The sequence below is a fragment of the Sinocyclocheilus anshuiensis genome, unplaced genomic scaffold (assembly GCF_001515605.1).
Source record: "Sinocyclocheilus anshuiensis isolate Anshui unplaced genomic scaffold, SAMN03320099.WGS_v1.1 scaffold2, whole genome shotgun sequence".
NCBI classification, from domain to species: domain Eukaryota; kingdom Metazoa; phylum Chordata; class Actinopteri; order Cypriniformes; family Cyprinidae; genus Sinocyclocheilus; species Sinocyclocheilus anshuiensis.
This window is the reverse complement of record NW_015542337.1, coordinates 962,231-986,659: the sequence shown is the minus strand read 5'-3', so window position 1 is coordinate 986,659 and position 24,429 is coordinate 962,231. Positions and strand designations below refer to the sequence as shown.

Below are 24,429 nucleotides of genomic sequence, written 5' to 3'. Positions count from 1 at the left end.
AGCTTTGCATCACAAAAAATAAATTATATTTTAGTATGTATTCAAATAAAAAATATATATATTTAAATCGTAATAATTTTTAGCAATATTACTGCTCTTAGTGTACGTTTGAAAATCAAATGCAGTCTTTGTGAGTATAAGACACTTTTTTAAAAATACAAAAAATCTTACTGACCCCAAACTTTTGAATAGTACAGTGTACTTTGTGTAACCTCAAAATCCTCCATAATCCCACAGACTTTCTTGTAAATACTACTACTGTGGATTGTGATGTTATGGATAAACAGGGTGGTTGTTCTTGTCACCTACTGACCTTATAGGAGCGTAGACGGTGAGGAGAGTTTGATGGTGGCACCTCCACAGTGGGCCTGTCCTCCAGAGGTTTGACTGTAAGCCGTTCTGCAGGCGTGTGGGGTCTGCGTGGAGACAGCAGTCTGGGCCCAGGAGGCCCCGGTGGAGAGATATCTGCCAGGGTCGGAGGCACAGAAATGGAGCGAGCAACGTCTGAGTTGACTCTGGTGGAGGATACGGCGGTGGAGTAGTCTGGAGCGGGAGTGTACACGGGGGCGGTGGGGCTGCCGTGGCGATACTGCTGTCTCTGTTGCCATTCGTAGAGCTGCCACACAGTGTTGTCGTGCGTCGCAGGTCGCTGGCTGTGGCCATGGGTTATCTGGAAATGATTAAGCCGGTCATGGGAATATTTGTATTCACTGGACAACTGACGGTGAGCGGTTGGTGGGCTTTGCCGCACGGTCTTTGGTAAAGACTGGTATTTGTCTATTGTGCCGTACTTCGGATGAATGGAAGGGGTCCGACGTGGAATTGTGCCATCCGTAGATACAAACCTGTGACAACCAAATTGTTTATTATTTTTTTTACATTTTTTATGCATTATTTGGACAAAATAAATGGATATTCAGGGTCACTAAACTCGATTCCAAAATTAAAATTAAATTAAATTAATAAAAATTAAAACATAAATTTATGCTATGTTTATTATATATATACTGTGTACACTAGCGTTCAAAAGTTTGGTATCAGTAAGATTTTTACATTTTTATTCAATGAAGTCTTGTATGCTCACCAAGGCTACAGTTAGTGATTAAAAATACAGTAAAAACAGTAAAACTGGAATATTACTACAATTTAAAATAACTTTCTTTTCATTTTAATATATTAAAATAGAAATGTAAATAAAATTTAATTTATTACTCTGGTGGCAAAGCTAAATTTTTAAACAGCCATTACTCCAGCCTTCAGTGTCACATGATCCTTTAGAAATCATTTTAATATGCTAATTTGGTGTTCCAGAAACATTTCTTCTTATTAGAAATGTTAAAAACAGTTGTTCTGCTTAATATTTTTGTGGAAACAGTGATCAATTTGTCAGCATTCTTTAATGAAGAGAAAGTTGAAAAGAACAACAATTTATTTGAAATAGAAATCTTTTAACATTATAAATGTCTTTACTGTAATTTTTAATAAATGTAATGCATCCTATCTGATATTAATATAAATTATAATATATTAATAATATTATTAATAATATTCAGCATATTATTAAGAAAAACTTTTTGAAAAAGCTAATTTTATTGTGAAAAAGAGAGATCTTTAAACAGCAGTAGTGTGTAAAAGAGGATATTGTGAAATATTTAAACAATAAGGTTGTGTTTTCATTTAATTTTACTAAATAAATTGATACGTTTAATTACTGATCTATCTATCTATCTATCTATCTATCTATCTATCTTACTGACCCATAACTTTTAAATTGCAATGTATTTATTTTTAATAAACAAAGTCTTACTGAGGGATTGGTTTATTTTATTTTATTCTAAAGAACATAAAAAAGTTTCATCAAATATTTTTTCCAACTTTCCCAATTTTCACAACTCAAACACATCCTGATGCCTAAAATAAAAAAGTGCAAGACTTGTCTTGTTAAAATTAATTGATAAGTATTTCACATTACAAAAGTAAAATGAATTGTGAATGGCATTTCATGTCTACTTGACAAACTGAAAATTGGGGTGCTGTTTTCTGTCAGGATGATTTATTAAGATTTCACCCACTTGGGGGCGATACATCCCATGACTCTTCACAGTAACATCTGACTCTTCTAACTACTCTCTGTACAGCGTGTCTGTGACTGAATTCAGAGAAGCATACCACCATACTACTCTAACTACTTCTGCTATATCATTACATGGCACAAACAGTAAGAAAATTATAATAATTTGAATTTCGCCTGTGTAAAAATACGCGACAGATGTATATACTCACCCCTGGCGTTCTTCCTTCTGTACTTTGACCCAGTTCTCCACCTTCTCCAGTGCACTCCTCCTCTGTACCTGAATAGGAGTTTGAGAAGGCGGTGTAGGCCCCCTTTGATACCCAGGCATGCCGTTCTGCTCTATGGGCGTACCGTTCCTAAGCACTGGCAGGGTCGAGACGGCCCTTGAAGGAGCTCGAGAGGAAACTTGGGATGCTGGTGTCGACCCTGGAGCTAAAACCTCCACCTCCACTATCCTCCTCGCTGGAGATTTACCACTCGCCGGCTCCATCTCTCTTGGAGCAACCTGAATCTCCACTTCTCCAACAAATCCTTCCTGCTTCTCCTCCAGCAGCCCGTCACTTTGGATGACCTCGGGCTCTGGAATCACGTAGCTGTTGATGTGGCTGGTCTGAGGAACAGCCTGCTGCTTGAGTTTCTCAGAAACGTTCACTTGGTCTGGATGATCCGACTCGTCTCTGTGCGGCGAAAACATGACATGTGCAAAGGTCAGTGAGGTTTTATGAGTCTATTATATGATGCTGTTATCATGCTGCCACATGTCAGGTCTGTTAGATTAACACCATTCCAAAGCATGGAGTCTGGATCATACAGTAACCCCGCCTTTACACATGAGGGAATCTGCTCATAAAACTAAATATATCCCTCACTGTAGCAGAAAAAGGCACCGCTTGACCAACCCCACAGTAGTGTTAATTTCGTTAACGAAAACTATGACGAAAAATGTTCGTTGACGAGGTTTTTTCCCCATGACTAAAATGAGACAATGACGAGATGACAATAAGGTCAATAAACGATAACTATGACTACATCAACATGCAATATCGTTGATGATAAAAGGCAAGACTAAAATGTATTTTAAAAACTATACAAAAATCTCTATTTTCATCTAAAAAAAAGGAGAAAAAATATTATTGCGGACTGCTGTATGTGCCCTACTACGTGATCTTTCATGTGTGCAGTTGACAGATATCAAGATACATTTTCTACTCGGTGTTTTGCTTAATTTTTGCAATCTGGCAACCATGCACATGTGCTCGCTCTTCATTGCGGAATCGCTGATGATGATCTGAAAACACCAACAAAAAAAACAAAAAAAAACTTACTCAACCACTGTTGTTTTAATAGAGAAAAATTAATGCAATTAGGAATTATTGGAATTACTATTAGGAATATAATATTTTTTGTTTCTTTTTACCAGTTTTTATAATGTAGACAGAGAGAGTGTATATCTAAGCCTTTGATATTAATTTATATATTAATTAGCCTATAATATTTAAGTCTTTGATATTATTTTTTATATTAAATAGCCTATAATAAATCAGTACACTAGATAGGTAAAATAAACCATGTGTACAAATTCACATTCTGTTGGTTTGTGCTTATTGGTGAAAGTGCAATACCTGAAATGTAAAATAAATTTTTTCAAATGACAACAATCATTGCGATTATAATTTTGAGCAAAAATTATTTTGTATCAGTTTAACAGTTATACAGCATGATGAAGATGTGACTAAGTTTTCATTGACTAAATCTAGACTAAACAAAAAAAGGACAAGGTTGGCTAAATATGATAATAGCTAAAAAGTAACACCCTGGCAAGAGCCTACAAGAATCTAGCATTGTAGAAGTGAGGTTTGCACAAGCACCACACATTTAATGCTTAAATATCAGTTATAAGCAAAGTCTTACCGCTACAATGAGCACTAAATAGTCTGTTAAACTTTGCAAATACTCATTGCTTGGTTTCTTCTAACAACAACTGTGGAATGAAAAATTATTCAGTATCACCATTTAAAATTAATTCCGGCTTCAAATTGTCCGTATATAGCAGTCTAAACGTGACATGATTAAATCAGGCCCTCAGTGAATCTACATTTGGAGAAGACATGGCTGTTGGGAGCTTGGCTATCTCTACTGGAGCTCACTCTACAGTCAGACTAATAATATCCAAGCTGCACAGACTAAAAAGAAATAGCCTCTAGTGGCTCTTTGTATTCAGACACACTGAAAGTCTACAACAGACAAATCTCCATCTGCATTTTAACATGAACGGCTGTTCCTTTAGGCCTGATAATATCTACGGTATGTAGAGATGTAATTGTTTGTGTACTGATTGAGAAGAGATGCATTTATTCTAATATTTAGATAAGATTCAGTATCTTGTGAGAAAAAGTATATTTTCCCTATAGTGAAAAATAAATATACTAAAATGTATTTGAAATACATTTATTTCATGCTAAGTATACTACAAATACATTTACATATTTATGTACTTAATAGTCTGTGTGTGGTGGCTCTTGATGCCTTGACCCCAGCCTCCGTCCATTCCTTGTGAAGTTCACTCAAATTCTTTAATCGATTTTGCTTGACAATCCTCATAAGGCTGTGGTTCTCTCGGTTGGTTGTGCATCTTTTCTTCTACACTTTTTCCTTCCACTCAACTTTCTGTTTACATGCTTGGATACAGCACTCTGTGAACAGCCAGCTTCTTTGGCAATGAATGTTTGTGGCTTACCCTCCTTGTGAAGGGTGTCAATGATTGTCTTCTGGACAACTGTCAGATCAGCAGTCTTCCCCATGATTGTGTAGCCTAGTGAACCAAACTGAGAGACCATTTTGAAGGCGCAGGAAACCTTTGCAGGTGTTTTGAGTTGATTAGCTGATTGGCATGTCACCATATTCTAATTTGTTGAGATAGTGAATTGGTGGGTTTTTGTTAAATGTGAGCCAAAATCATCACAATTAAAAGAACCAAAGACTTAAACTACTTCAGTCTGTGTGCATTGAATTTATTTAATACACGAGTTTCACAATTTGAGTTGAATTACTGAAATAAATGAACTTTTCCACGACATTCTAATTTATTGAGATGCACCTGTATACTAAACTGGCATACTTAAAGTCTGCTAAAATGGAACAACTAATTGAGTACTTAATGCACTTTACTTGTGCGGAAGTAGTGCTGAGGTCCAACTAAAGATATAGTGAAGTATATCTGATTCTGCTAAAGTGGAACTATTGCAAGTATACTTCAGGTACAATTTAAATATCTTGCATTTAAAGACCTATATTATTCAAAGATCATACAATCCTCATCAATAATGACATTAAAACACATTTCTGGCTTAATATTAAAAGATGTGCATTGTGCACAAGTAGTACCCCAAATAAAGGTTAATTATAATTCTTATATCAGCAGGTCTCGAGCAATATGTCAGTAAATATGTTAAAAGATTTGACCTATACCTTTTATAAAATAAATAAATTTTAAATATGTTAGCATAAAGAAAAAGTACTTAAAGTACTTAATGGAAATAACAAAAGAATGTACTTAAGACACTTAATTGCGTGTTAATTGCAATTAAATGAAAATGTATTATAGTTTAAATTTATATTAAATGCAAGCTGAACTTTAGAGTGCTTTTTAGCCCACTAAAGTAGTACTTAATTACATCTTTATATTGGACAATTACTTCTATTGTCTTTGAAATATTGTTTGAAATAAAGTGTACTGGCGAATATACCAACAAGCATTATATTTCACAAACTAAAATATAATGTAATTCCTATTAACGTGTATGTCACAGATTTAAATATATTTGTATTTACACTTTTGTAACAATGAAGTTGCAATTTAGTACATTTAAAATGTAGTAAATTAATAAAATATTAAAATTTAAATGTAACACTACAGTTAAAATTATAATAAAGTACTTTATCATTTACTGTACATGTACTCAATACTTGGTAGGGGCTCCTTTTGCTTTAATTACTGCCTCAATTCCAGCTTCTTTGGCAATGAATGTTTGTGGCTTACCCTCCTTGTGAAGGGTGTCAATGATTGTCTTCTGGACAACTGTCAGATCAGCAGTCTTCCCCATGATTGTGTAGCCTAGTGAACCAAACTGAGAGACCATTTTGAAGGCGCAGGAAACCTTTGCAGGTGTTTTGAGTTGATTAGCTGATTGGCATGTCACCATATTCTAATTTGTTGAGATAGTGAATTGGTGGGTTTTTGTTAAATGTGAGCCAAAATCATCACAATTAAAAGAACCAAAGACTTAAACTACTTCAGTCTGTGTGCATTGAATTTATTTAATACACGAGTTTCACAATTTGAGTTGAATTACTGAAATAAATGAACTTTTCCACGACATTCTAATTTATTGAGATGCACCTGTATACTAAACTGGCATACTTAAAGTCTGCTAAAATGGAACAACTAATTGAGTACTTAATGCACTTTACTTGTGCGGAAGTAGTGCTGAGGTCCAACTAAAGATATAGTGAAGTATATCTGATTCTGCTAAAGTGGAACTATTGCAAGTATACTTCAGGTACAATTTAAATATCTTGCATTTAAAGACCTATATTATTCAAAGATCATACAATCCTCATCAATAATGACATTAAAACACATTTCTGGCTTAATATTAAAAGATGTGCATTGTGCACAAGTAGTACCCCAAATAAAGGTTAATTATAATTCTTATATCAGCAGGTCTCGAGCAATATGTCAGTAAATATGTTAAAAGATTTGACCTATACCTTTTATAAAATAAATAAATTTTAAATATGTTAGCATAAAGAAAAAGTACTTAAAGTACTTAATGGAAATAACAAAAGAATGTACTTAAGACACTTAATTGCGTGTTAATTGCAATTAAATGAAAATGTATTATAGTTTAAATTTATATTAAATGCAAGCTGAACTTTAGAGTGCTTTTTAGCCCACTAAAGTAGTACTTAATTACATCTTTATATTGGACAATTACTTCTATTGTCTTTGAAATATTGTTTGAAATAAAGTGTACTGGCGAATATACCAACAAGCATTATATTTCACAAACTAAAATATAATGTAATTCCTATTAACGTGTATGTCACAGATTTAAATATATTTGTATTTACACTTTTGTAACAATGAAGTTGCAATTTAGTACATTTAAAATGTAGTAAATTAATAAAATATTAAAATTTAAATGTAACACTACAGTTAAAATTATAATAAAGTACTTTATCTGCTTGAATATGTTAGTTAACATCAAAATAAGTGTATTTTCATAATGCATGACAGGATTATTAAAACAATTATTAAAATGTACATAAAAGAAAAATATTATTTTTGACATCTGACAAAGTACAATACTTTTAAAAGTATTCTGTAAGTACAGAACTTTAATTTAATATTACATTATCTAGCAGTACAGTATTTTTAAATATACTTCTAAGATTTAAAGTACTGTACAAGTACCCATTTACTTGTACAATTTTAAACTGTTCAACTATGATTTGCCCAAATAAAGAGTACTAAGAGGTTTGTGCAATTGAACAAATTGCATGTGCACTTCGTGGGCATATTATTGCAGATCATTTACTCAAGAGTATTCGCACAAATAGCCACATGTGCAAATAAGTTGGACCAAAACAAAGCCTACAGAGATTCTCAGAAAACATGAAACCCACATTCCTACAGTCGGACTTGAAACGGCAAGGCGTAAGCATGCCTGATTCCATTCAAAGCACCAAACAAATGGTATACACAAGACATCTCTGGCAAAGGAGAACGGGAAAACACAAACATAAAGGCATCTATGAGAATGAAAAGCCACTCTATGAGTCTCTACATGAAGTTATGAAAAGATATGACTCAGAATGGCGTTTTTATCCTGGACTATCACAGTCTAATTTTCTGCCTCGCTGACTGCCAGCTCAAGCTGACACTAGTCTCATTAGTGTTGGGCTGCTATGACAACTCACAAGATCCTGCCGTGATCCCAATTTGGTGCCTTGGTTAACGACATCACCAGCAGTGACAGCTAACTATTCAATCTTTTATGGCTGAAATTGGGCGACACGCATTACGCATGTCAAAGGAGAGCATTGATGGTCTAAACCATATACATGTTTATACAGCCTGCATTCATACTGTATTTAAAAACAGTGTGACTCCAGATTTTTCCTATTTATGTTTATAGTATCTGAACTAGGGATGAGTATTTTGTCATTTTGACTGTTTGAGTACTCAGCCCACATCTGAGCTGAGTTTGGGCTCTGTGACTGTCTCAAAGAAGTGAGACCGGCCCAGACAACAGAGAGACAGAAAGCTGAGTCACTGCTCAGTACCCGTCTGGTCTTCTGCACTGGCAGAGCAAGACACACTGCAGCATCGCTGTCAATCAACAAGACTGATGCCTGACAAACACTTACAGACTCACAACTTGTGAAAACTGCATTTGATAGTACACTTTAAACACAAACACACACACACACACTATTTAACAAACACTTCAGAAAACAGCTGCAAACTAACATTAAATCACACAAAATTCATATTTTTAGAGTAAAATAGGAAAAGAAAATGTTAGAAAACATTTGTTTATAAGAAAAAGATATACCTAAATCAGAACTTTTTAATTCCACTTTTTTTGACCAGAAGCAAATTTTTCTTACTCTGAAACAGTGTATGAAACACTAAATTCTAAATGAAATATAGCTGAATACTTAAAGCTATAAAAGTAATTTTTTCCACTTTTGTTTTCTTTGTCCTTTGATTAATAGACATCACAGCAGCTGGTTATTTAGCTGGCTATAGCTGCCGCTGCTGAACGTGAAGCAGATCTGACACGCATCATATTTTCTCTCAACTCTTTTTACCCATGCACGTAATTTATTTCGCGCTTTGATATGAAAGGATACAGGCTACAGCGTGCGCCGGCGCCTTTGTGCGTGCAATTGAAGAGCATGCGCTGCGAGCACAGTACCGTTTCTGCACTCGTTTGACTCGCGCCTAGCGCTGAAGTGATGTGGAGAAAACCACCACTGGCTCTGCACCTCTTTACCTAAATTCATTACTTCAGACTGTGCCCTCTAGAAGCTTGCGTTGAATGTCGCTACTAGCTTCTCTATTCTTTTTGTATTCTATCTATTTGTTTTCCTTTTATTTATTATACAATTAACAAAAAGCAAAAAAGGCCTCTAACACTAGCTTGCTCTATTCTTTTTTTAATTCTATCCGTTTTCTTTTTATTATATAATAATAAAAAAAAACTTGCTACGTGTGCTGCGTTAGGCTAACTGAGACTTGTTATATCACTTGCATATCATTGTTCTTTTGTTGATTTTGATTGCTTCCATTGTCCTCATTTGTAAGTCGCTTTGGATAAAAGCGTCTGCTAAATGACTAAATGTAAATAATTAAATATATTTCCCTTTATTTGTATTATACAGATTTAATCTAATTTAAACTAATAAACTAATAAAACATGATCCATGTTTGTCGGTCATACAGAAATGAAACAAGTACGAGTTCTGCACTCAAAAACATCATGGCATATTATTACTATTTGCAACTATAGTTTTATTTATATAATAATTTTTTGGCTTAGAATCAACATAAATCTGTTCATTGTGAAAACAACTACATTTATTCAGTTAAAAAGTACGAACATGGTTAAAATATGGCTAGATGTGGAACAAACAATCTTCATTTAGTTCAAATGCATGGTACTGTAACAAACTGGATTTATTGATTATAAATATATAAACCTGATTAATGTGTAATGTAAGTGTATTAGTGCTATTGCAGAAATTGTACCAATTTCAGTTATGTATGCCTGACAAATATGCATCACTTCTAGTTTATTAGATTATGTCAAAACTGTGTAATCCACATGGATGGAAATTTTTATACGCAATTCACATTCATAAATCTTACATTTAGCTCTAAATGTTATGAGATTTATGTTTAAAATATGTTGATACAAAACAAATGTCAAAGATATATTCTGTGAAATTCTTGTTTTAATGATGTTTAGATATTTTTCTGGCCTTAAATCCTAATTAACAATGTTTTTGTAAAGTTTTGTGACTCACTGACCTCTTCACTGTATGGGTTTGCATCAGTGCAGCCTGGTTCATGGCCCTGACCCAGCCATTCATGTCCTCCTGTGTGTCCGCACTGAAATAGTACGTCCTCATCCCAGTGTGCTCCGCCTGCGAGCCAATCACAGAGCTTTGTTTGTAAATGTAGGAGCGCATCCCTGTGTGTGTAGCCTGCAAGAGAGAGAGCACTAAAATCAGTCCAGCCCTGGGAAAAGGAGAAACACTACATCAGCAGATAAGTACTGGCTAGAGGAGCATCTGAGATTTCAGCATGATAGAGGCGTGGAGGAATACAACACAGCAGACATACTAATGAGATACAGGAAGTCAGAATGAATAAAGAAGCAAATGCCGATCAAGCCAAGGCCACACTCTGATAAGAAACACATATACACACCGATTAAACATAACTTTTCAGTTATGTAATCAAAGATACAGGAACAACGATATAAATCAGGACAGACAAAAAGGTCAGATCTGTTACAATAAGCACCACACCACCCAATAAAAGGGAAGACAGTACACATTTAAAAATACTAAATTAAATAAGGTAAAAGTCATACGGTATTAGCAGAGACAAGTTTATTTATATAAAGATTACTACTGTTATGTTTATGTTATCACAGTGTCGGTGTTGTATTACATGTTACTAAAATAAATTATTGTAATATAATATAATATAATTAGGGCTGTCAGTTTAACACGTTAACTTAATTAGTTATGAAAAATAACGCGACTAAAATAACGCCCCGGCCCCAGACCTGTACGATATCTTGCATTTCAATACAGTTGACTGTTGACAAATATGATGCAGGGCGACAACCCCATAAATGCAGTTATGCCCTAAAATTCAAGATATTGGGGCAGAAATGCGCCTGTATGAGTTTTTGTCTCATATTTACATATGATAAGCGATATTACACGAGCAAGGAGAGCAATATCACATGAGTGCTGTTTGTTCTGAATATAACGAGTGCAAATGATTTTATACAACAGTTCGGTAAATAAGAAGTTAATATTGTGTTATATTTTAAGCAAAATATTGTCTATTTTTGCTCAGTTTTACCAACAAAAGTATTACCTATAAAGCCACATCAGAATTGTTGTGTGTCTCCGAGCAACACAGCGGTGTTTAGTTTCTGAATGAATCTGTGTTTGGAATGAATCGGGTGAATCAATGATTCAAAGGCCCATTCATACCGTTTACTGAATTCCTGAATGAATCAGCCGTTTGAACGAATCGAATGCATGAATGACATGAATGACTGGGAGTTTTGGTTTCTTATTTAGAGTATTATTTCATTTAAAAAAGGGGGAAAACAACTTTAAAGGGATAGTTCACCCAAAAAATTGTAATTATGTCATCATTTACTCAAACCTGAATGACACTTTCTTTTGTGGAACATAAAAGAAAGTATTTTTAAGACTGTTGGTAACAAAGCTGTTTTGGTTACCAATGACTTCCATTGCATGAATGAAAAAAATGTTTCTCAAATTATCTTCATGTTCCATATAGTTTATGTTGTAGCCTAAACGTTTGTGTAATACATTTTATGTTGAATCAAGTAAAATATTTCTTTCTAAAGCTACTATTTGTAATGTCTACTTAATACTTTCTCATTTAACACAAAAATAGCTTTAAATAATATGTTGGTGGTATTTTCACAGCCATAAGTAATTTGCGTTTAATTAGATTAATTAATCGACACATCATGTAATTAATTAGGTTAAAATTAGAGAGCCCTAAATAATATAATATAATATAATATAATATAATATAAATTAGATTAATTAATCGACACATCATGTAATTAATTAGGTTAAAATTAGAGAGCCCTAAATAATATAATATAATATAATATAATATAATATAATATAATAATATATATCATAATAAATATAATACATTTCACCCCCATATTTATAAGTAGAGGCTGAAGGGATCGTAGTTGACCAAGCCCCACGGTTCAGCACGCATGTGGTCTGCAGATTAATTGCAAAGGTTAACCATAATAGAGTTAAAGCTTATCACTTGTACATGTTTACACACGCAAGTGATTTTAAACCATTTCAGTGAAAGAAAAGGCTAAAGAGAACTCGATTGGTTACTTGCGCATTGTTTTCTATGCGCACAGCTGCACACATGAAGCGCGCACACGCAGAGAGGTGCATTTCAGACGGCGCGTAAACAATTAACTGAATCCTATTTCGTATCTCCATACGTTTGAACAGACACATACACATAAAATTATGACAAAATACCCATCTCGACAATCATTCTGTTAAATGCAGTCTGTTGTGTCTTAAGTGAATAAAAACAGCTGAGAAAGAAATCGGATGTGTATCATTATATTGGATCCATACATCGGGTCTTAAAGGGACAGCAGTCTATAAATACTTGCTGCTGTCATGAATGCTAATCAAACAACAAAACAGCTTTGACAAAGATCTACATTTAATTTATACAGTGAACACAATGTTATTTTAGCCTAATTATTACATTTCTGTACCTGAATACCAACCTTATTTTACTTGTAACATTGTTCTGTTGTATTTATCTATGCTTGTAATTTGTGTATTTGTTCTTATTTTTACTGGCTGTTCACTTGTCTCTTTAATCATGTTTGAATTTTTAGTTAGGCTAGTAGTTTTTGCTGTGGTATCGAAGAAGTACTTAGCTTTAAGTAATAAATGGAAAGCAACGTTACACTGAAATATGTTTCTTTTCTTACTGATCCGAAAAACGATCCGATCTGTGGCTAAAAACTGTAATATGATCTGAACCGTAAGATTTGTGATCGGTTGAACCACTATTTATAAGTATATCAAATAAATACATAAAGAGTAAAGCAAAGAAATTATGTGTTTGAAAATAATAAAATAAGTAATAATAAGTCATACACTATTATAAAAGACAAGTTTATTCATAAAAAGACAATTACTATGAATAAGTTATAATTTATAGCCTAATAGATTTCGGTAACACATCATATCAGTGTTGCACAAATTGCATGTTATTAAAATGTATTACAATTATACAATTGTATAATAATTATACTATATAATTACTATATACTTTATTATTACTATATAATAGTAATAATACATATAATAGTTATTATATTTATTTATTTATTCAATTTTTCATTTTTACTTATGTTTAACTGAAATAAAGCACACAGGCAAACTACCGTACAACAAAACAGCACAGACACTGTTTTAATTAACATGAAGTCAGCCTGCAATTTCCTCATTAACATAGATTCAGAGAGAGTAACTTATACTGCATTCATTTACGTAATACAAAACAAAGAGACAATTATGGTTCATTAAAGACATCCAATCTAATTTCTTCACTAATTCATTTCTTTTCACTCTAAGTGTGAGCAGAAAGCACAACACAAAATACACAGCCACATGAAGACACGCATGTTTACATGACTAGCTCATTAAAGGCAAGCAGTGAGGTGCTAAGCTTCTGCCTGTGTTTTAATGGTCCACTGAGGGAAAGCTCTGCAATGAGGCTGTAAAACGCAGACAGATGGCTGATTGGTTTGAATCATGCAGGGGGCCTGGACCGCTGCAGATGACTAGATGATAAATATCCAGCCAAAATATCCACTTAAGTAACCCCTATCTAATTTGTTCCAACAAATGAGACTCATGTTCTTAAATAAAAATATTCTCTTCATAGTGTCTTTATTTATTCATCTTCATGCCGTTTCAAACCAGTGACTGTTGTTCTTCCACAGAACACACAAAGCGATATTCTGATGCATGTGCATGCTGCTCTTTTCCTTACAATAGAAGTATACAGTGACCAGGGGATGTAAAGTACCATAAAGAACATATATGCACAATAAAACTAGTTCATTCCAAGCCTTCTAAAGTCAACAGCTTTATGTGACAAACAGAAAAATCTTGTCATTGCACTCATATTTCAGTTATACTTCTGTGTATTCAAACTTGCTTACAAGACATGCAATAATCAATGACATCTTGTGTCGTTCATATAGCCAAGGGCAGTTTTCAGTGGATAATTACTTTCTTTTCTTTTTCCCAATACCTTCAGAAGACTTGGAATACAGTGCACATGTCAAATAGACTACTTTTATAATGCCGCTTAGCTTTACAGACTCTAGTCACTGTGTGATTTCACTGTATGAAAAAGAGCTGTGTGAATATTGAAAACACTTCCATTTGTGTTCTATGAAAGGCAAAATCATACATGTTTGGAATGACATGAAATTTTTACATTTTGGCTGAACTGTTACTTCAGCTTTAATAGGATGTGTATGAACCATAGACTGTATAAAAACATGGACGTAGTGACCGTGACGTCACCCGTATTTTTACAAAGAGCGTTTCTGAAGCCTAAAGTAGGCGGAGCCGGCCGTCGCCATCTTGGCAGTGCATCACTCCCGGATAATCTGGTTGCTGAAACCACGCCCACCTCGCTCGACGCCGGTGACAGCAGCGGCAATCCACCTGTCACTCAAGTGGCCACGCCTTTAATTATGCAGAATTTTAAGGCTTAATATAATTTAAACGGATGAGTTATAAAAAAATCCACCCCCCTCACAGTTGTCATGAAGGGCAAAATTAGCTATATAGACCAAAATAATTTTTTGAACCAGGCTGTAAACATGTTTTTTTCTGCTGTAAAGTTGGGCATTTTAACATGGGGAGTCTATGGGATTGATTCCCTTTTGGAGCCAGCCTCTAGTGGCCAGTTGACGAATTACAGTTTAAGTCACTTCCGTGTTGGCTTCACAAGAGAAAGCGGGAGGTTGCCGCTTGGTATGAACAGAAAAGCCCATTATATAATGTTAAGTTAAGAATGATAAATGTGACCCTGGACCACAAAGCCAGTCATAAGTAGCACAGGTATATTTGTAGCAATAGCCAATACATTGTATGGGTCAAAATTATTGATTTTTCTTTTATGTCAAAAATCATTAGGACATTAAGTAAAGATCATGTTCCATGAAGATATTTTGTAAATTTCCTACCATAAATATATCAAAACTTCATTTTTGATTAGTAATATGCATTGCTAAGAACATCAATTGGACAACTTTTCTCAATATTTTGATTTTTTTGCACCTTCAGATTCCAGATTTTCATATAGTTGTATCTTGGCCAAATATTGTCCTATCCTAACAAACCATACATCAACAGAAAGCTTATTTATTCTAGGGCCACAAATCAGAATTGGCCATCTTTTTTTTTAATGTAGGCACACAGAAAATGTTACATCTGCACTTCAAATGTTTAAGGTCAGAATGAGTTTTATTATTATTATTATTCAGCAAAAACATTAAATTGATCAAAAATGTCAGTAAAGATTTTTTCATTGTTGAAAAATCTTAGCTAAACTTATACGAAAGTTTAATTCTATCTGATATTAAATCATAATTAAGATCAGATTACAGTTTTTTTTCAACTGCTTACACACAAAACACCAGAACCACATACCAAATCTGCAAAACCATACACTAGTTCTCGGCCTTTGACTCGGTTTTCAATTTCATAAAACACTTTTTGCAAAACACAACACACAATTCTCTATGTAACACACAAATCTAACAAGAATTAATATTATGGCAAAGGTGTTTGCAAATGTTTGCTTTTGAGATGTGTTTGCGATATTTTGAATGCAGTGCTTAATTTTGCAAGAGATGTGAGGCATTTTGCATTTTGTCTGTGCAATTCTTGGATTTGTGTGTAAAGTTTTGAAAAAAAGAGACAAAGTTCTGAAAATGTGTGTAAGCAGTTGAAAAAAACTGTGTCATAATTTATTAGTATGATCCAACAGGCAAAACTACTGTATGTGCACACAGCTGTGTACACACACTTGTACACACAGGAGACAAAACAAAGGGCTAACAGTAACATGCTGCTATCTTTCTTTTTGGCACCCTGCAGCGTGTAGGACTATTTGAAGATGCTTTTAGATTAACCAGGCCTTTCATTAATATCATTCTCTATTATGTCATCCGCAATCCATTATAAGAATGCAGCGCCCTGGTACAGAGAGCTTTTATTTAACAGCTCTGTTGGCTTACAACCACAACAGGAGAGCTGCAAATATCAGTGAAATGATTCCACTGTGCAATATACATATCTTGATGATACAATAGCCAAAATGTAGTATTCTCTACAATGTATATGTTAAATATGTCTGATAGGGGTGTGTGTGTGAATCAATTCGATTCAGGATTAATTGATTTTCGATACGATTCAGTAATGATTTTGGCATATTCAGAACTGTTCAATTCAATTCGGTTCGCTATGAGATTCAGTTTATTTCAATTAATGGTTTAATTCTGTATTTGTATTCTTAGGAGGATTATGTAAATGCTTCTCCTAATGTGTTTTAGGTATAACAATGAAAAAGACAAAAGTCGCTTTTCCACTGTCAGGCCAAAGGTTCTAATAACAGTAAGGAACGTTTACAGTCATACTTCCATTTGAGCTTGGTTTGGCTGGCATGATTAAAAACCGTTCTCAACCCGGAATAGAATGCGTGTAGTGACGTGACCCCTCAGCAATTGGTCACTTGTTTGCTGTCTGGCTACTAGTTTCTCTTTGTAGCTGGCCAACACAGTTAAAAAAACAGTATATGCTGGTTAGGTATGTCTTGAAGCATGGACGCTGGTTTGAGCTGGTTTAAGCTGGTCTTCAGTTGGTCATAAGCTGGTTATAAGCTGGTCCTCAGCAGGAGCTAGTTGCTTAGGACCAGCACATGACCAGCTTAAACCTGTTGAAAAAAACAGCATATGCTGGTTAGGTGTAAGCATGGCAGCTGGTTTGAGCTGGTTTAAGCTGGTCCCTAGTTGGTCATGAGCTGGTTATAAGCTGGTTATTAGCTGGTCCTGATCAGGAGCTAGTTGCTTAGGACCATCTTAAACCAGCTCAAACCAGCTGCCATACTTCAAAACATACCTAACCAGCATATGCTGTTTTTTTTTCAACAGGGAAGCAAAGGTTACAAAGTAAGCAAAAATATCTCATCATCCTCCATAAAGTGGTCACTATTACATCTCATACCATATGTAAACACTTGCGTAAGTGTTACGAGCTCTGTTATCAGCCCTACAGTGGAAATTGAAACCATATCTGTACCAGCTAGGCCAGAAAGGTACAGAATTGAATGGGTACAGCAACGAGTAGAGTTTGCCCTGACGGTGGAAAAGTGGCTAAACTATTGACTGTTTATTGCAAGCAACTTAAAAGTAAACACAATAAATATATGTATATAGAGAATACTTGGAATTTAACTAAGATTAGTGTGCCAATATTCCACATTCCGTTTATTTCAATGACTTTTCCTGGTCTGGAAATGACCGTGGAAACCCTATCCAAATATTACAATATTACCTGTGTTTCCTCAAGGTCTAATATGCAAATAAATAAGACTCCTCAAATGTCCCGATGGTTATTGTTTTCTGAATAGAATAATTTCACACATCACTGCATCTCAAAAAGACGATATAATGCCAGTGAGAAAGGTCACAAACATTCCCAAGGAGTTTGCACATGCCAGAGATTAAGGTAGAGAAACTGTAGAGTTAAAAGTGTACCTATTTACGGGTGATGCTGAATGTGTCTCAGAGCCTTTCTGGACTGTCAGTCACTCATCACAGGCAGGAAGCCCGCCAATGGGAACAGAAGAAGGACATAGTTCAGCAAATAAAGGACAATGACTGGTCACCTGACCCAACACCTACAAGCTTTTCCTGTTTAGGATGTATACTGGGAAATCGTCAGTTTAATTTAAGGACTGTCAGCACCGTCAAGATAAGAGGGTGACAGAAACAAACAGCAGGAGCAGAAGAGCACAAAACAACACGAAACACAAAGCACAAATGCCCACAGTTAGAAGCCATAACAGAAATACAAAAGCCGAAGTTTGCTGAGCTCAATAGCCTGGGTCTTTCCCACCTTCATAGCGATATCTAGAAGCTCATCGCAGAATCAGTGAAACACTCTCTGATACTCAGCCGTGTCTTTCTACCAGCATGTGGGGTGAGTTTGCTGGCTGAGCAGAATTCACCGCGGTAAGCCTTCTTTTTCATAGAGGATTAGTACAGATTACAGACACTCGGCCGCCCATCTGAGTCACTCAATACCAAAAATCTCCATCCAGATACCAAGGTAAACATTCTCTCTTGTGTGAAGCTTACGGCAAATGATCCGTAACCCTCTAAAGAGTGTGTGATACAACTACTAGTTTAGTAAGGCACTCCAGGAGAATGATGTGACACCGTAGGCTGTGTAAAACTATCCGTTAAGGAAGGAAAGTGAAAGAGGAGTGCTGCAAAGTGCCAACTGAGATCAACGTGCACTTTAAACCATTAATGTTAAGATCTTCTTCTTGAAAACTGGAATGTTGTTTCCTTTCGCTCCCACGTTGAAAAATCTCTCTCCAGCTTTGAGAACGGCCAGGAAGGAGCTGAGCAGAGAGAGGTAGACTGGTTATGTAACCTTGCTGCCCTCAGGATGAGTACAGACCCATACATTCACTCTGTGTCATGAACCCCATGAGGACAACAATGAACCACACAAGCTGCAGGGGATGAAACCGCATGAACTAGTCTACGCTTACAAAAACACTCGCACATAGATAAGCACCAAAATAGAAGAGCTGTATATGTATAAAACAGCTTGTGTAATTGGTTATATACGATACAAAGTGATGGCCTTCATGCGGAAAATGTATTCCAAATGGTATGAAATTATGTTGATAGTGCATTAAATGGTTAATTTCTGTCTGCATTCTATACACAGGGCTGAAGCCATGCAAGATAATGAAGCATGCATATTCATAACTGCAGGGAGTGACTCAAAGTGACTTCAAAATCAGCAACTGCACATGACAGAACAGAAAGACACAGCTGACTGGGGAAGAGGAAGCAGCTAGTGCAAAGGAAATGAGATGAATGAGCATTTACAGCATTTACAGTCAGCGGGTCATTAGCACAATATAAATTGTGACAGGGAGTTTAAGACCTGTTTTACCCTTAAGGGGTTTATTTCTTGATAACTGCATAGCTACTTTGGTTAATCAGTTGCTTGGGACAATTATAGAGTCACCCATGAAAATGAAAATCCTGTCATCATTTACTCACACTTTTGTTATTCCCAACTTGTACTGATTTTTTTTTTCCATAGAACACAAAAGAAAAAATGGTTTTGGAGAGAATAGTCACTCTGTGATAATAAATCTAGATGGAAGATTTCAAATTGTAAAAAAAGTCATAAAAGCTGTTTCATCACCGGCCTTCCCAAGAAGACCATTAGACAGCTGCAGCTCATCCGCACTATATTTTATGTATAATCATTTTCTATTCTTAACTGTTTTAAATTCATTTTAAACCTCTTAAATCGATTTTTAAATCATTTTCAAAGTTTTTAAATTCCTTGTTTTATTGTTGTGATTTTTTTTATTTATTATTATTTTGTTTTCTTTTATGCAAAGCACTTTGAATTACCATTGTGTATGAAATGTGCTATATAAATAAACTTGCCTTGCCTTGCCTTAAAAAGTGCTTTATTCCAAATCCTCATGGGATAATCAATTTCACTCATTTTATTTTAATTAGTTGCCAAAGCATCATTTTCTAAGTTGTTTTCATCTAACATTTACATTTTCTTTTATTTCACCTTTATTTTAATTAAAGATAACAGTTTTAAGAAATGTAGTTTGTTTTACATCCAAAGCTATCACATGACTACAGAGAATTCTGGCTACAGTGTGTATAGAGTCATATTGACCACTTTCATGATTCTTTTTTTGCTAATGTATCTTTTAAGAAGCTCTAGTCCTCATTCACTGTTGTTGTATTTAAACAAATGACCACTCCAGTAGATTGCTTAAAAATTCTCCTTTCGTGTTCCACAGTAAATGATTAAATAATGAAAGAATGTTCATTTTTGGGTGAACTGTCCCTTTAAGTTATACCTTTTAAGTAAACGTTGCATAGCATACAGTTAAGGGTTGCAAATTTAAGGTGGTGAATATTCTTCTTTTACAAGTGTGTTGCTATCTGTGTCAAAGTGAGATCTTACCTTGAAGGCATATTTGCGGCTAATGTGATCTTCAGGTCCTACAGGAGCAATAGTGTAGCTGGGCAGAGGAATGCTGCCCAGCACTGACTCTTCACGACTGTCTGTGGGGTAAAAACAAGCCAATTGAGCAACCAGTCTGGTTTTGACTTTGGGTCTTTCTCTCTCTCTCTCTCTCTCTCTCTCTCTTCCTTCCTGGCATGCGATACTCTCTGACCTGTGTTTCTCACACCACTATGATAACATCATCACATTTCACACATTTAAGTTTAGCCTTGCTCTGCCTCCTTATTCCGCCCTGCCCGTTTCTTTCCAGTGGAACGCTGGTGACACAGGTGTGTGTGGGAGTGAGAGTGTGTTTATGTGTGGGTGTCTGAAACAGAGATTGAGTGGTGGGTTGACAAGTGATAAGGGTGGCTGGATTAGGAATCAGTGGGTTAAAAATACTTCTAGGTTGTTTGAAGGAGAGATTCCAAACCGAGGCAGGTCACTCTTTCATTTGTGTGAGCAGAGAGCTGGGGTTCTGGGGCAGAGGTAGTTTAAGGTAGTTGACGGCAGCCATTAACATTTTTTGTACTTTTTACATAATATGCAAGTCACTGGCTACCATCAACTGTTTGGTTACCAGCATTCTTCAGAATATCTTATTTTGTGCTCATTAGAAGAAATGTTGAAAAGATGGAAGCTGAGAGCTGTCTGACCCTGCATAGACAGCAATACCACTTAACTGTTCCCAAGTTAAGAGACGTAGCAAGGAGATCTGTAAAATAATCCATGTGACATCAGTGGTTCAACCGTAATTTTACGAAGCTACGAGAATACTTTTTGTGTGCAAAAGAAAAAAAAAAAAAAACGACTTTATTCAACAATTCCTCTCATCCGCGTCACCCTGTAGCGCCATTTTGGTGAGTATCAGCTAGACGTAAACAACGTATGTGGGTCTGTGTCAGCAGGTAATAAAGTCTTTTTTTTTTTCTTTTGTGCACAAAAAGTATTCTCGTAGCTCGTAAAATTACGGTTGAACCACTGATGTCACATGGATTATTTTACAGATCTCCTTGCTACGTTTCTGGACTTGGGAACATTTCAGTTGCATTGCTGTCTATGCAGGGTCAGACAGCTCTCAGATTCCATCAAAAATATCTTCATTTGTGTTCCGAAGATGAACGAAGGTCTTACGGGTTTGAAACGACATGAGGGTGAGTAATTAATGACAGAATTTTCATTTTTGGGTGAACTATCCCTTTAAGTACACCCTCCTAAAAGTTACAAAATAAAACCAAATAAAAATGTTCTGGTGCAAGTTAAAGGCATTTTTTAAGTAAGAGGAGTAATTTCTTGACACTTAAAAGTGTTACATAGCCAACTAAATCATTCTCAGGCATAATGCTGACAACAACGGAAAAACTTTGGAGAGAGCTATCAGGAGACGTATTCCTTTGCAAAAAGGGGAGAGTGATACAAGAGGAATACCAAATCATGGTTATAAAAGAAATTCAAAACAACGTACTTGTGACAAGGTCCCTGAAATAATCAGGCCTTTACTTTAAGCTTTCTTTACATGATGAGTGTTTTTTGCTAGAAGAAGAACAGGAGAAATACCAAGCAAATGTCTAAAAAAACTGTAATAAAGAGTACACAGTATGACAACACAGTAAGATGCAACATGCAGAAGTTAAATGCATTGTTGTTTATCCATACCAGAACTACCTACTGTAGCCAAAGCAAAATAAACTCACTTAGCCTTTTCAAAGGCCTGTGGGAAACAATACTCATGAGACCAAGTCAATATAATAACAATTACTTAAAGCGATTTAAAATCTTTATAATAACACAAACAAGGCTTAAAGTTTAAGTCTGAAATAGCAAGTTAGCGTGATCCAAGAATCTGCATATATTATGAGATAGAGCAACCCAAAAACATCTTATTAATTCCCCTGAGTAAACTACTTTTAGAGTTTGGTAAATGTGCCATGTTAAATTCTGAGGACAGTACATAGCTAAAAGACTGAAAGTACAATTAGTAGAAGTAGGACTTAGTAGTGACCAACATGCTATTACAAACTAAATATTACAAATAATCATTAGATATCTGGGAGAAAAGTTAACAGGTGCTATAAGTGTCCATGTGTAAATGTAACTCTGTTAGATGTTTGGTAGAACAACCCACCTTTGTAGTAGAAGAGGCAATAATCAGCTAGAACAAACCATTTTCTCTTCCACAGCCGCATCCCTGAGCTGTCCTGAAAGTACAAAGCAACACAAACACTGATGGAAACACACACCCTCAGGCAGCTGAAGACATCTGATGGGGAAAGACAGCACTTCAAACAGACTTCAAACAAGCAATTTGCAGCACTTCCCCTTGACAGCACCATTTCACTTCCAGTTAAAGAGTTTTTTCAAAGTCTTTTATCAAAAACTATCCATGTAAATACACTCCTGATGTTTTCACGCCATGAAAGACCCATGTGTGTGTGTGTGTGTGTGTGTGTGTGTGTGTTTGTGACTGGATAACTGACTGGCTGGCTCTCAAAAAGAAAAGCCAAATGAGCTGCCTACCTACAGCTTTTATGATGCGTTTGAATGCTCAAAATATGCATTTCAACTGTTCAAAAGTGCCTGCGATTCCCAAAAATGCTGTGTTGCAAGGCTGTTTATGTTTAGGGAGACACATTTCCCTCAATATTCAGATCTGTGGTCAAACAAAATGGTTTCAAACTTCATAAACTCAAAGTTTTGGTCTTTTTGGTCCTGCCAAATTGAATGATTTGGTCTAGAATAAGGCTAAAATTCTCAACTAGAATGTCCATAAATGTCCCTGAAGAACCTCCAGGGTATCCGAGGACAAGATATAAAACAGCTTTTTTTCTAATTTCTAACTATAGCCTTCTAACTGATGCATTATGTAATATTCTAATATTAGTTAAAGTACACTAACGTTCAAAAGTTGTAAAAGTCTCTTTTGTGCATCAAGGCTGCATTTATTTGATCAAAAATACAGTCAAAATAGTAATACTTTGAAATTTTATTACAATTTAAAATTGTCTTGTTTATAAATTGTATAAATTGTTTTCTATTTCAATACATTTTAATATTTAAAATGTAATTTATTCATGTGATAGCAAAAATTACTCCAGTCTTCAGTGTCACATGATCCTTTAGAAATCTTTCTAATTTGTTGATTTAGTGCTAAAGAAACATTTATTTGGTGCTGAAGAAACATTTATTATTACCAACGTTGAAATGGTTGTGCTGCTTATTATTTTTCTGGAAACCATGATTTATTAGTAACAGAAAAAAATGTTTACTTTTGACCAGTTTAATGCATTCTTGCTGAATAAAGTTTATTTTTTTTTAAATCCTACTGATTCCAAACTTTTGAATAATAATATAAATCAAATATATTATCAAGTGTTACTGAGACAATCTGGCTTTTTATACTAAAAGTCCCTGGGTTCCTGGGTCTGTACACTGCAGAAAATGCTTTTCTTACTTAGATTTTTTTGTCTTGTTTCCAGCCAAAATATCTAAAAATTCTTAAAGAGCAGGTCATATGGGTTTTTGAAAAATATCTCTTTTGCAGTTTATAATGTAGCTATCCTTAAATGAAAACAATCTGCAAAGTTGTTAATCAAAAAAGTGCATGATAAATAAACATATTGTCTCTCAAAAGAGAGAGTCGATTCTGAATCGCCTTAACGAGTCGTCATATTTTCGAATCTTTTGCCTGTTACCGGTATACGTCACTGGGTAACACATTTGCATAATTCCCGCCTGCCCGCGAAATACGAACTGTCTCGTTCTCTAATCGAGAAACACAAACGCTTCCGCTAGTTAGTGTGTTTACATCATGTTGAGAAGACAACATCAAGGATCTCAAGGTAAGTTCAAGAATACCACAGAAATACAATTCAAACCTTTTGTTGTGTGCATGCTATTTTACCAAGGACTGCTTCTCTAATCTTGGCTTTTATCTTCGTTGGCTTCTTCTATCTACTTAATTTGGACTAACAAGCTCTCCGAAGCACAACCTGTAAGTACGATTGATACGTTATATGTACATTTTCAATTGAGTGCTCAAAATATCAAGTTTTTGTGCTAATATGTGATGTACACCTAGTGCAGCTTTAGGTTTCCAGGTAAAGCACGATATTACTGTCTTACTGAAAAAAACC

The 24,429-nt window shown here is 35.1% G+C and overlaps 1 protein-coding gene across 1 annotated transcript in view; it reads right to left on the bottom strand.

Annotated features, from left to right (window-relative positions):
* LOC107691135 (pleckstrin homology domain-containing family A member 7-like) overlaps window positions 1-24,429 on the bottom strand; it is a 124,973-nt gene that overhangs the window by 27,016 nt on the left and 73,528 nt on the right. Inside the window, exons 7-11 of the mRNA XM_016489620.1 lie at window positions 22,422-22,494; window positions 20,255-20,355; window positions 10,176-10,351; window positions 2,284-2,751; window positions 314-845 (exon numbers count right to left, since the gene is read on the bottom strand). Coding sequence (XP_016345106.1) covers window positions 314-845; window positions 2,284-2,751; window positions 10,176-10,351; window positions 20,255-20,355; window positions 22,422-22,494 — 1,350 coding nt within the window. The remainder of the gene's footprint in view (window positions 1-313; window positions 846-2,283; window positions 2,752-10,175; window positions 10,352-20,254; window positions 20,356-22,421; window positions 22,495-24,429) is intronic.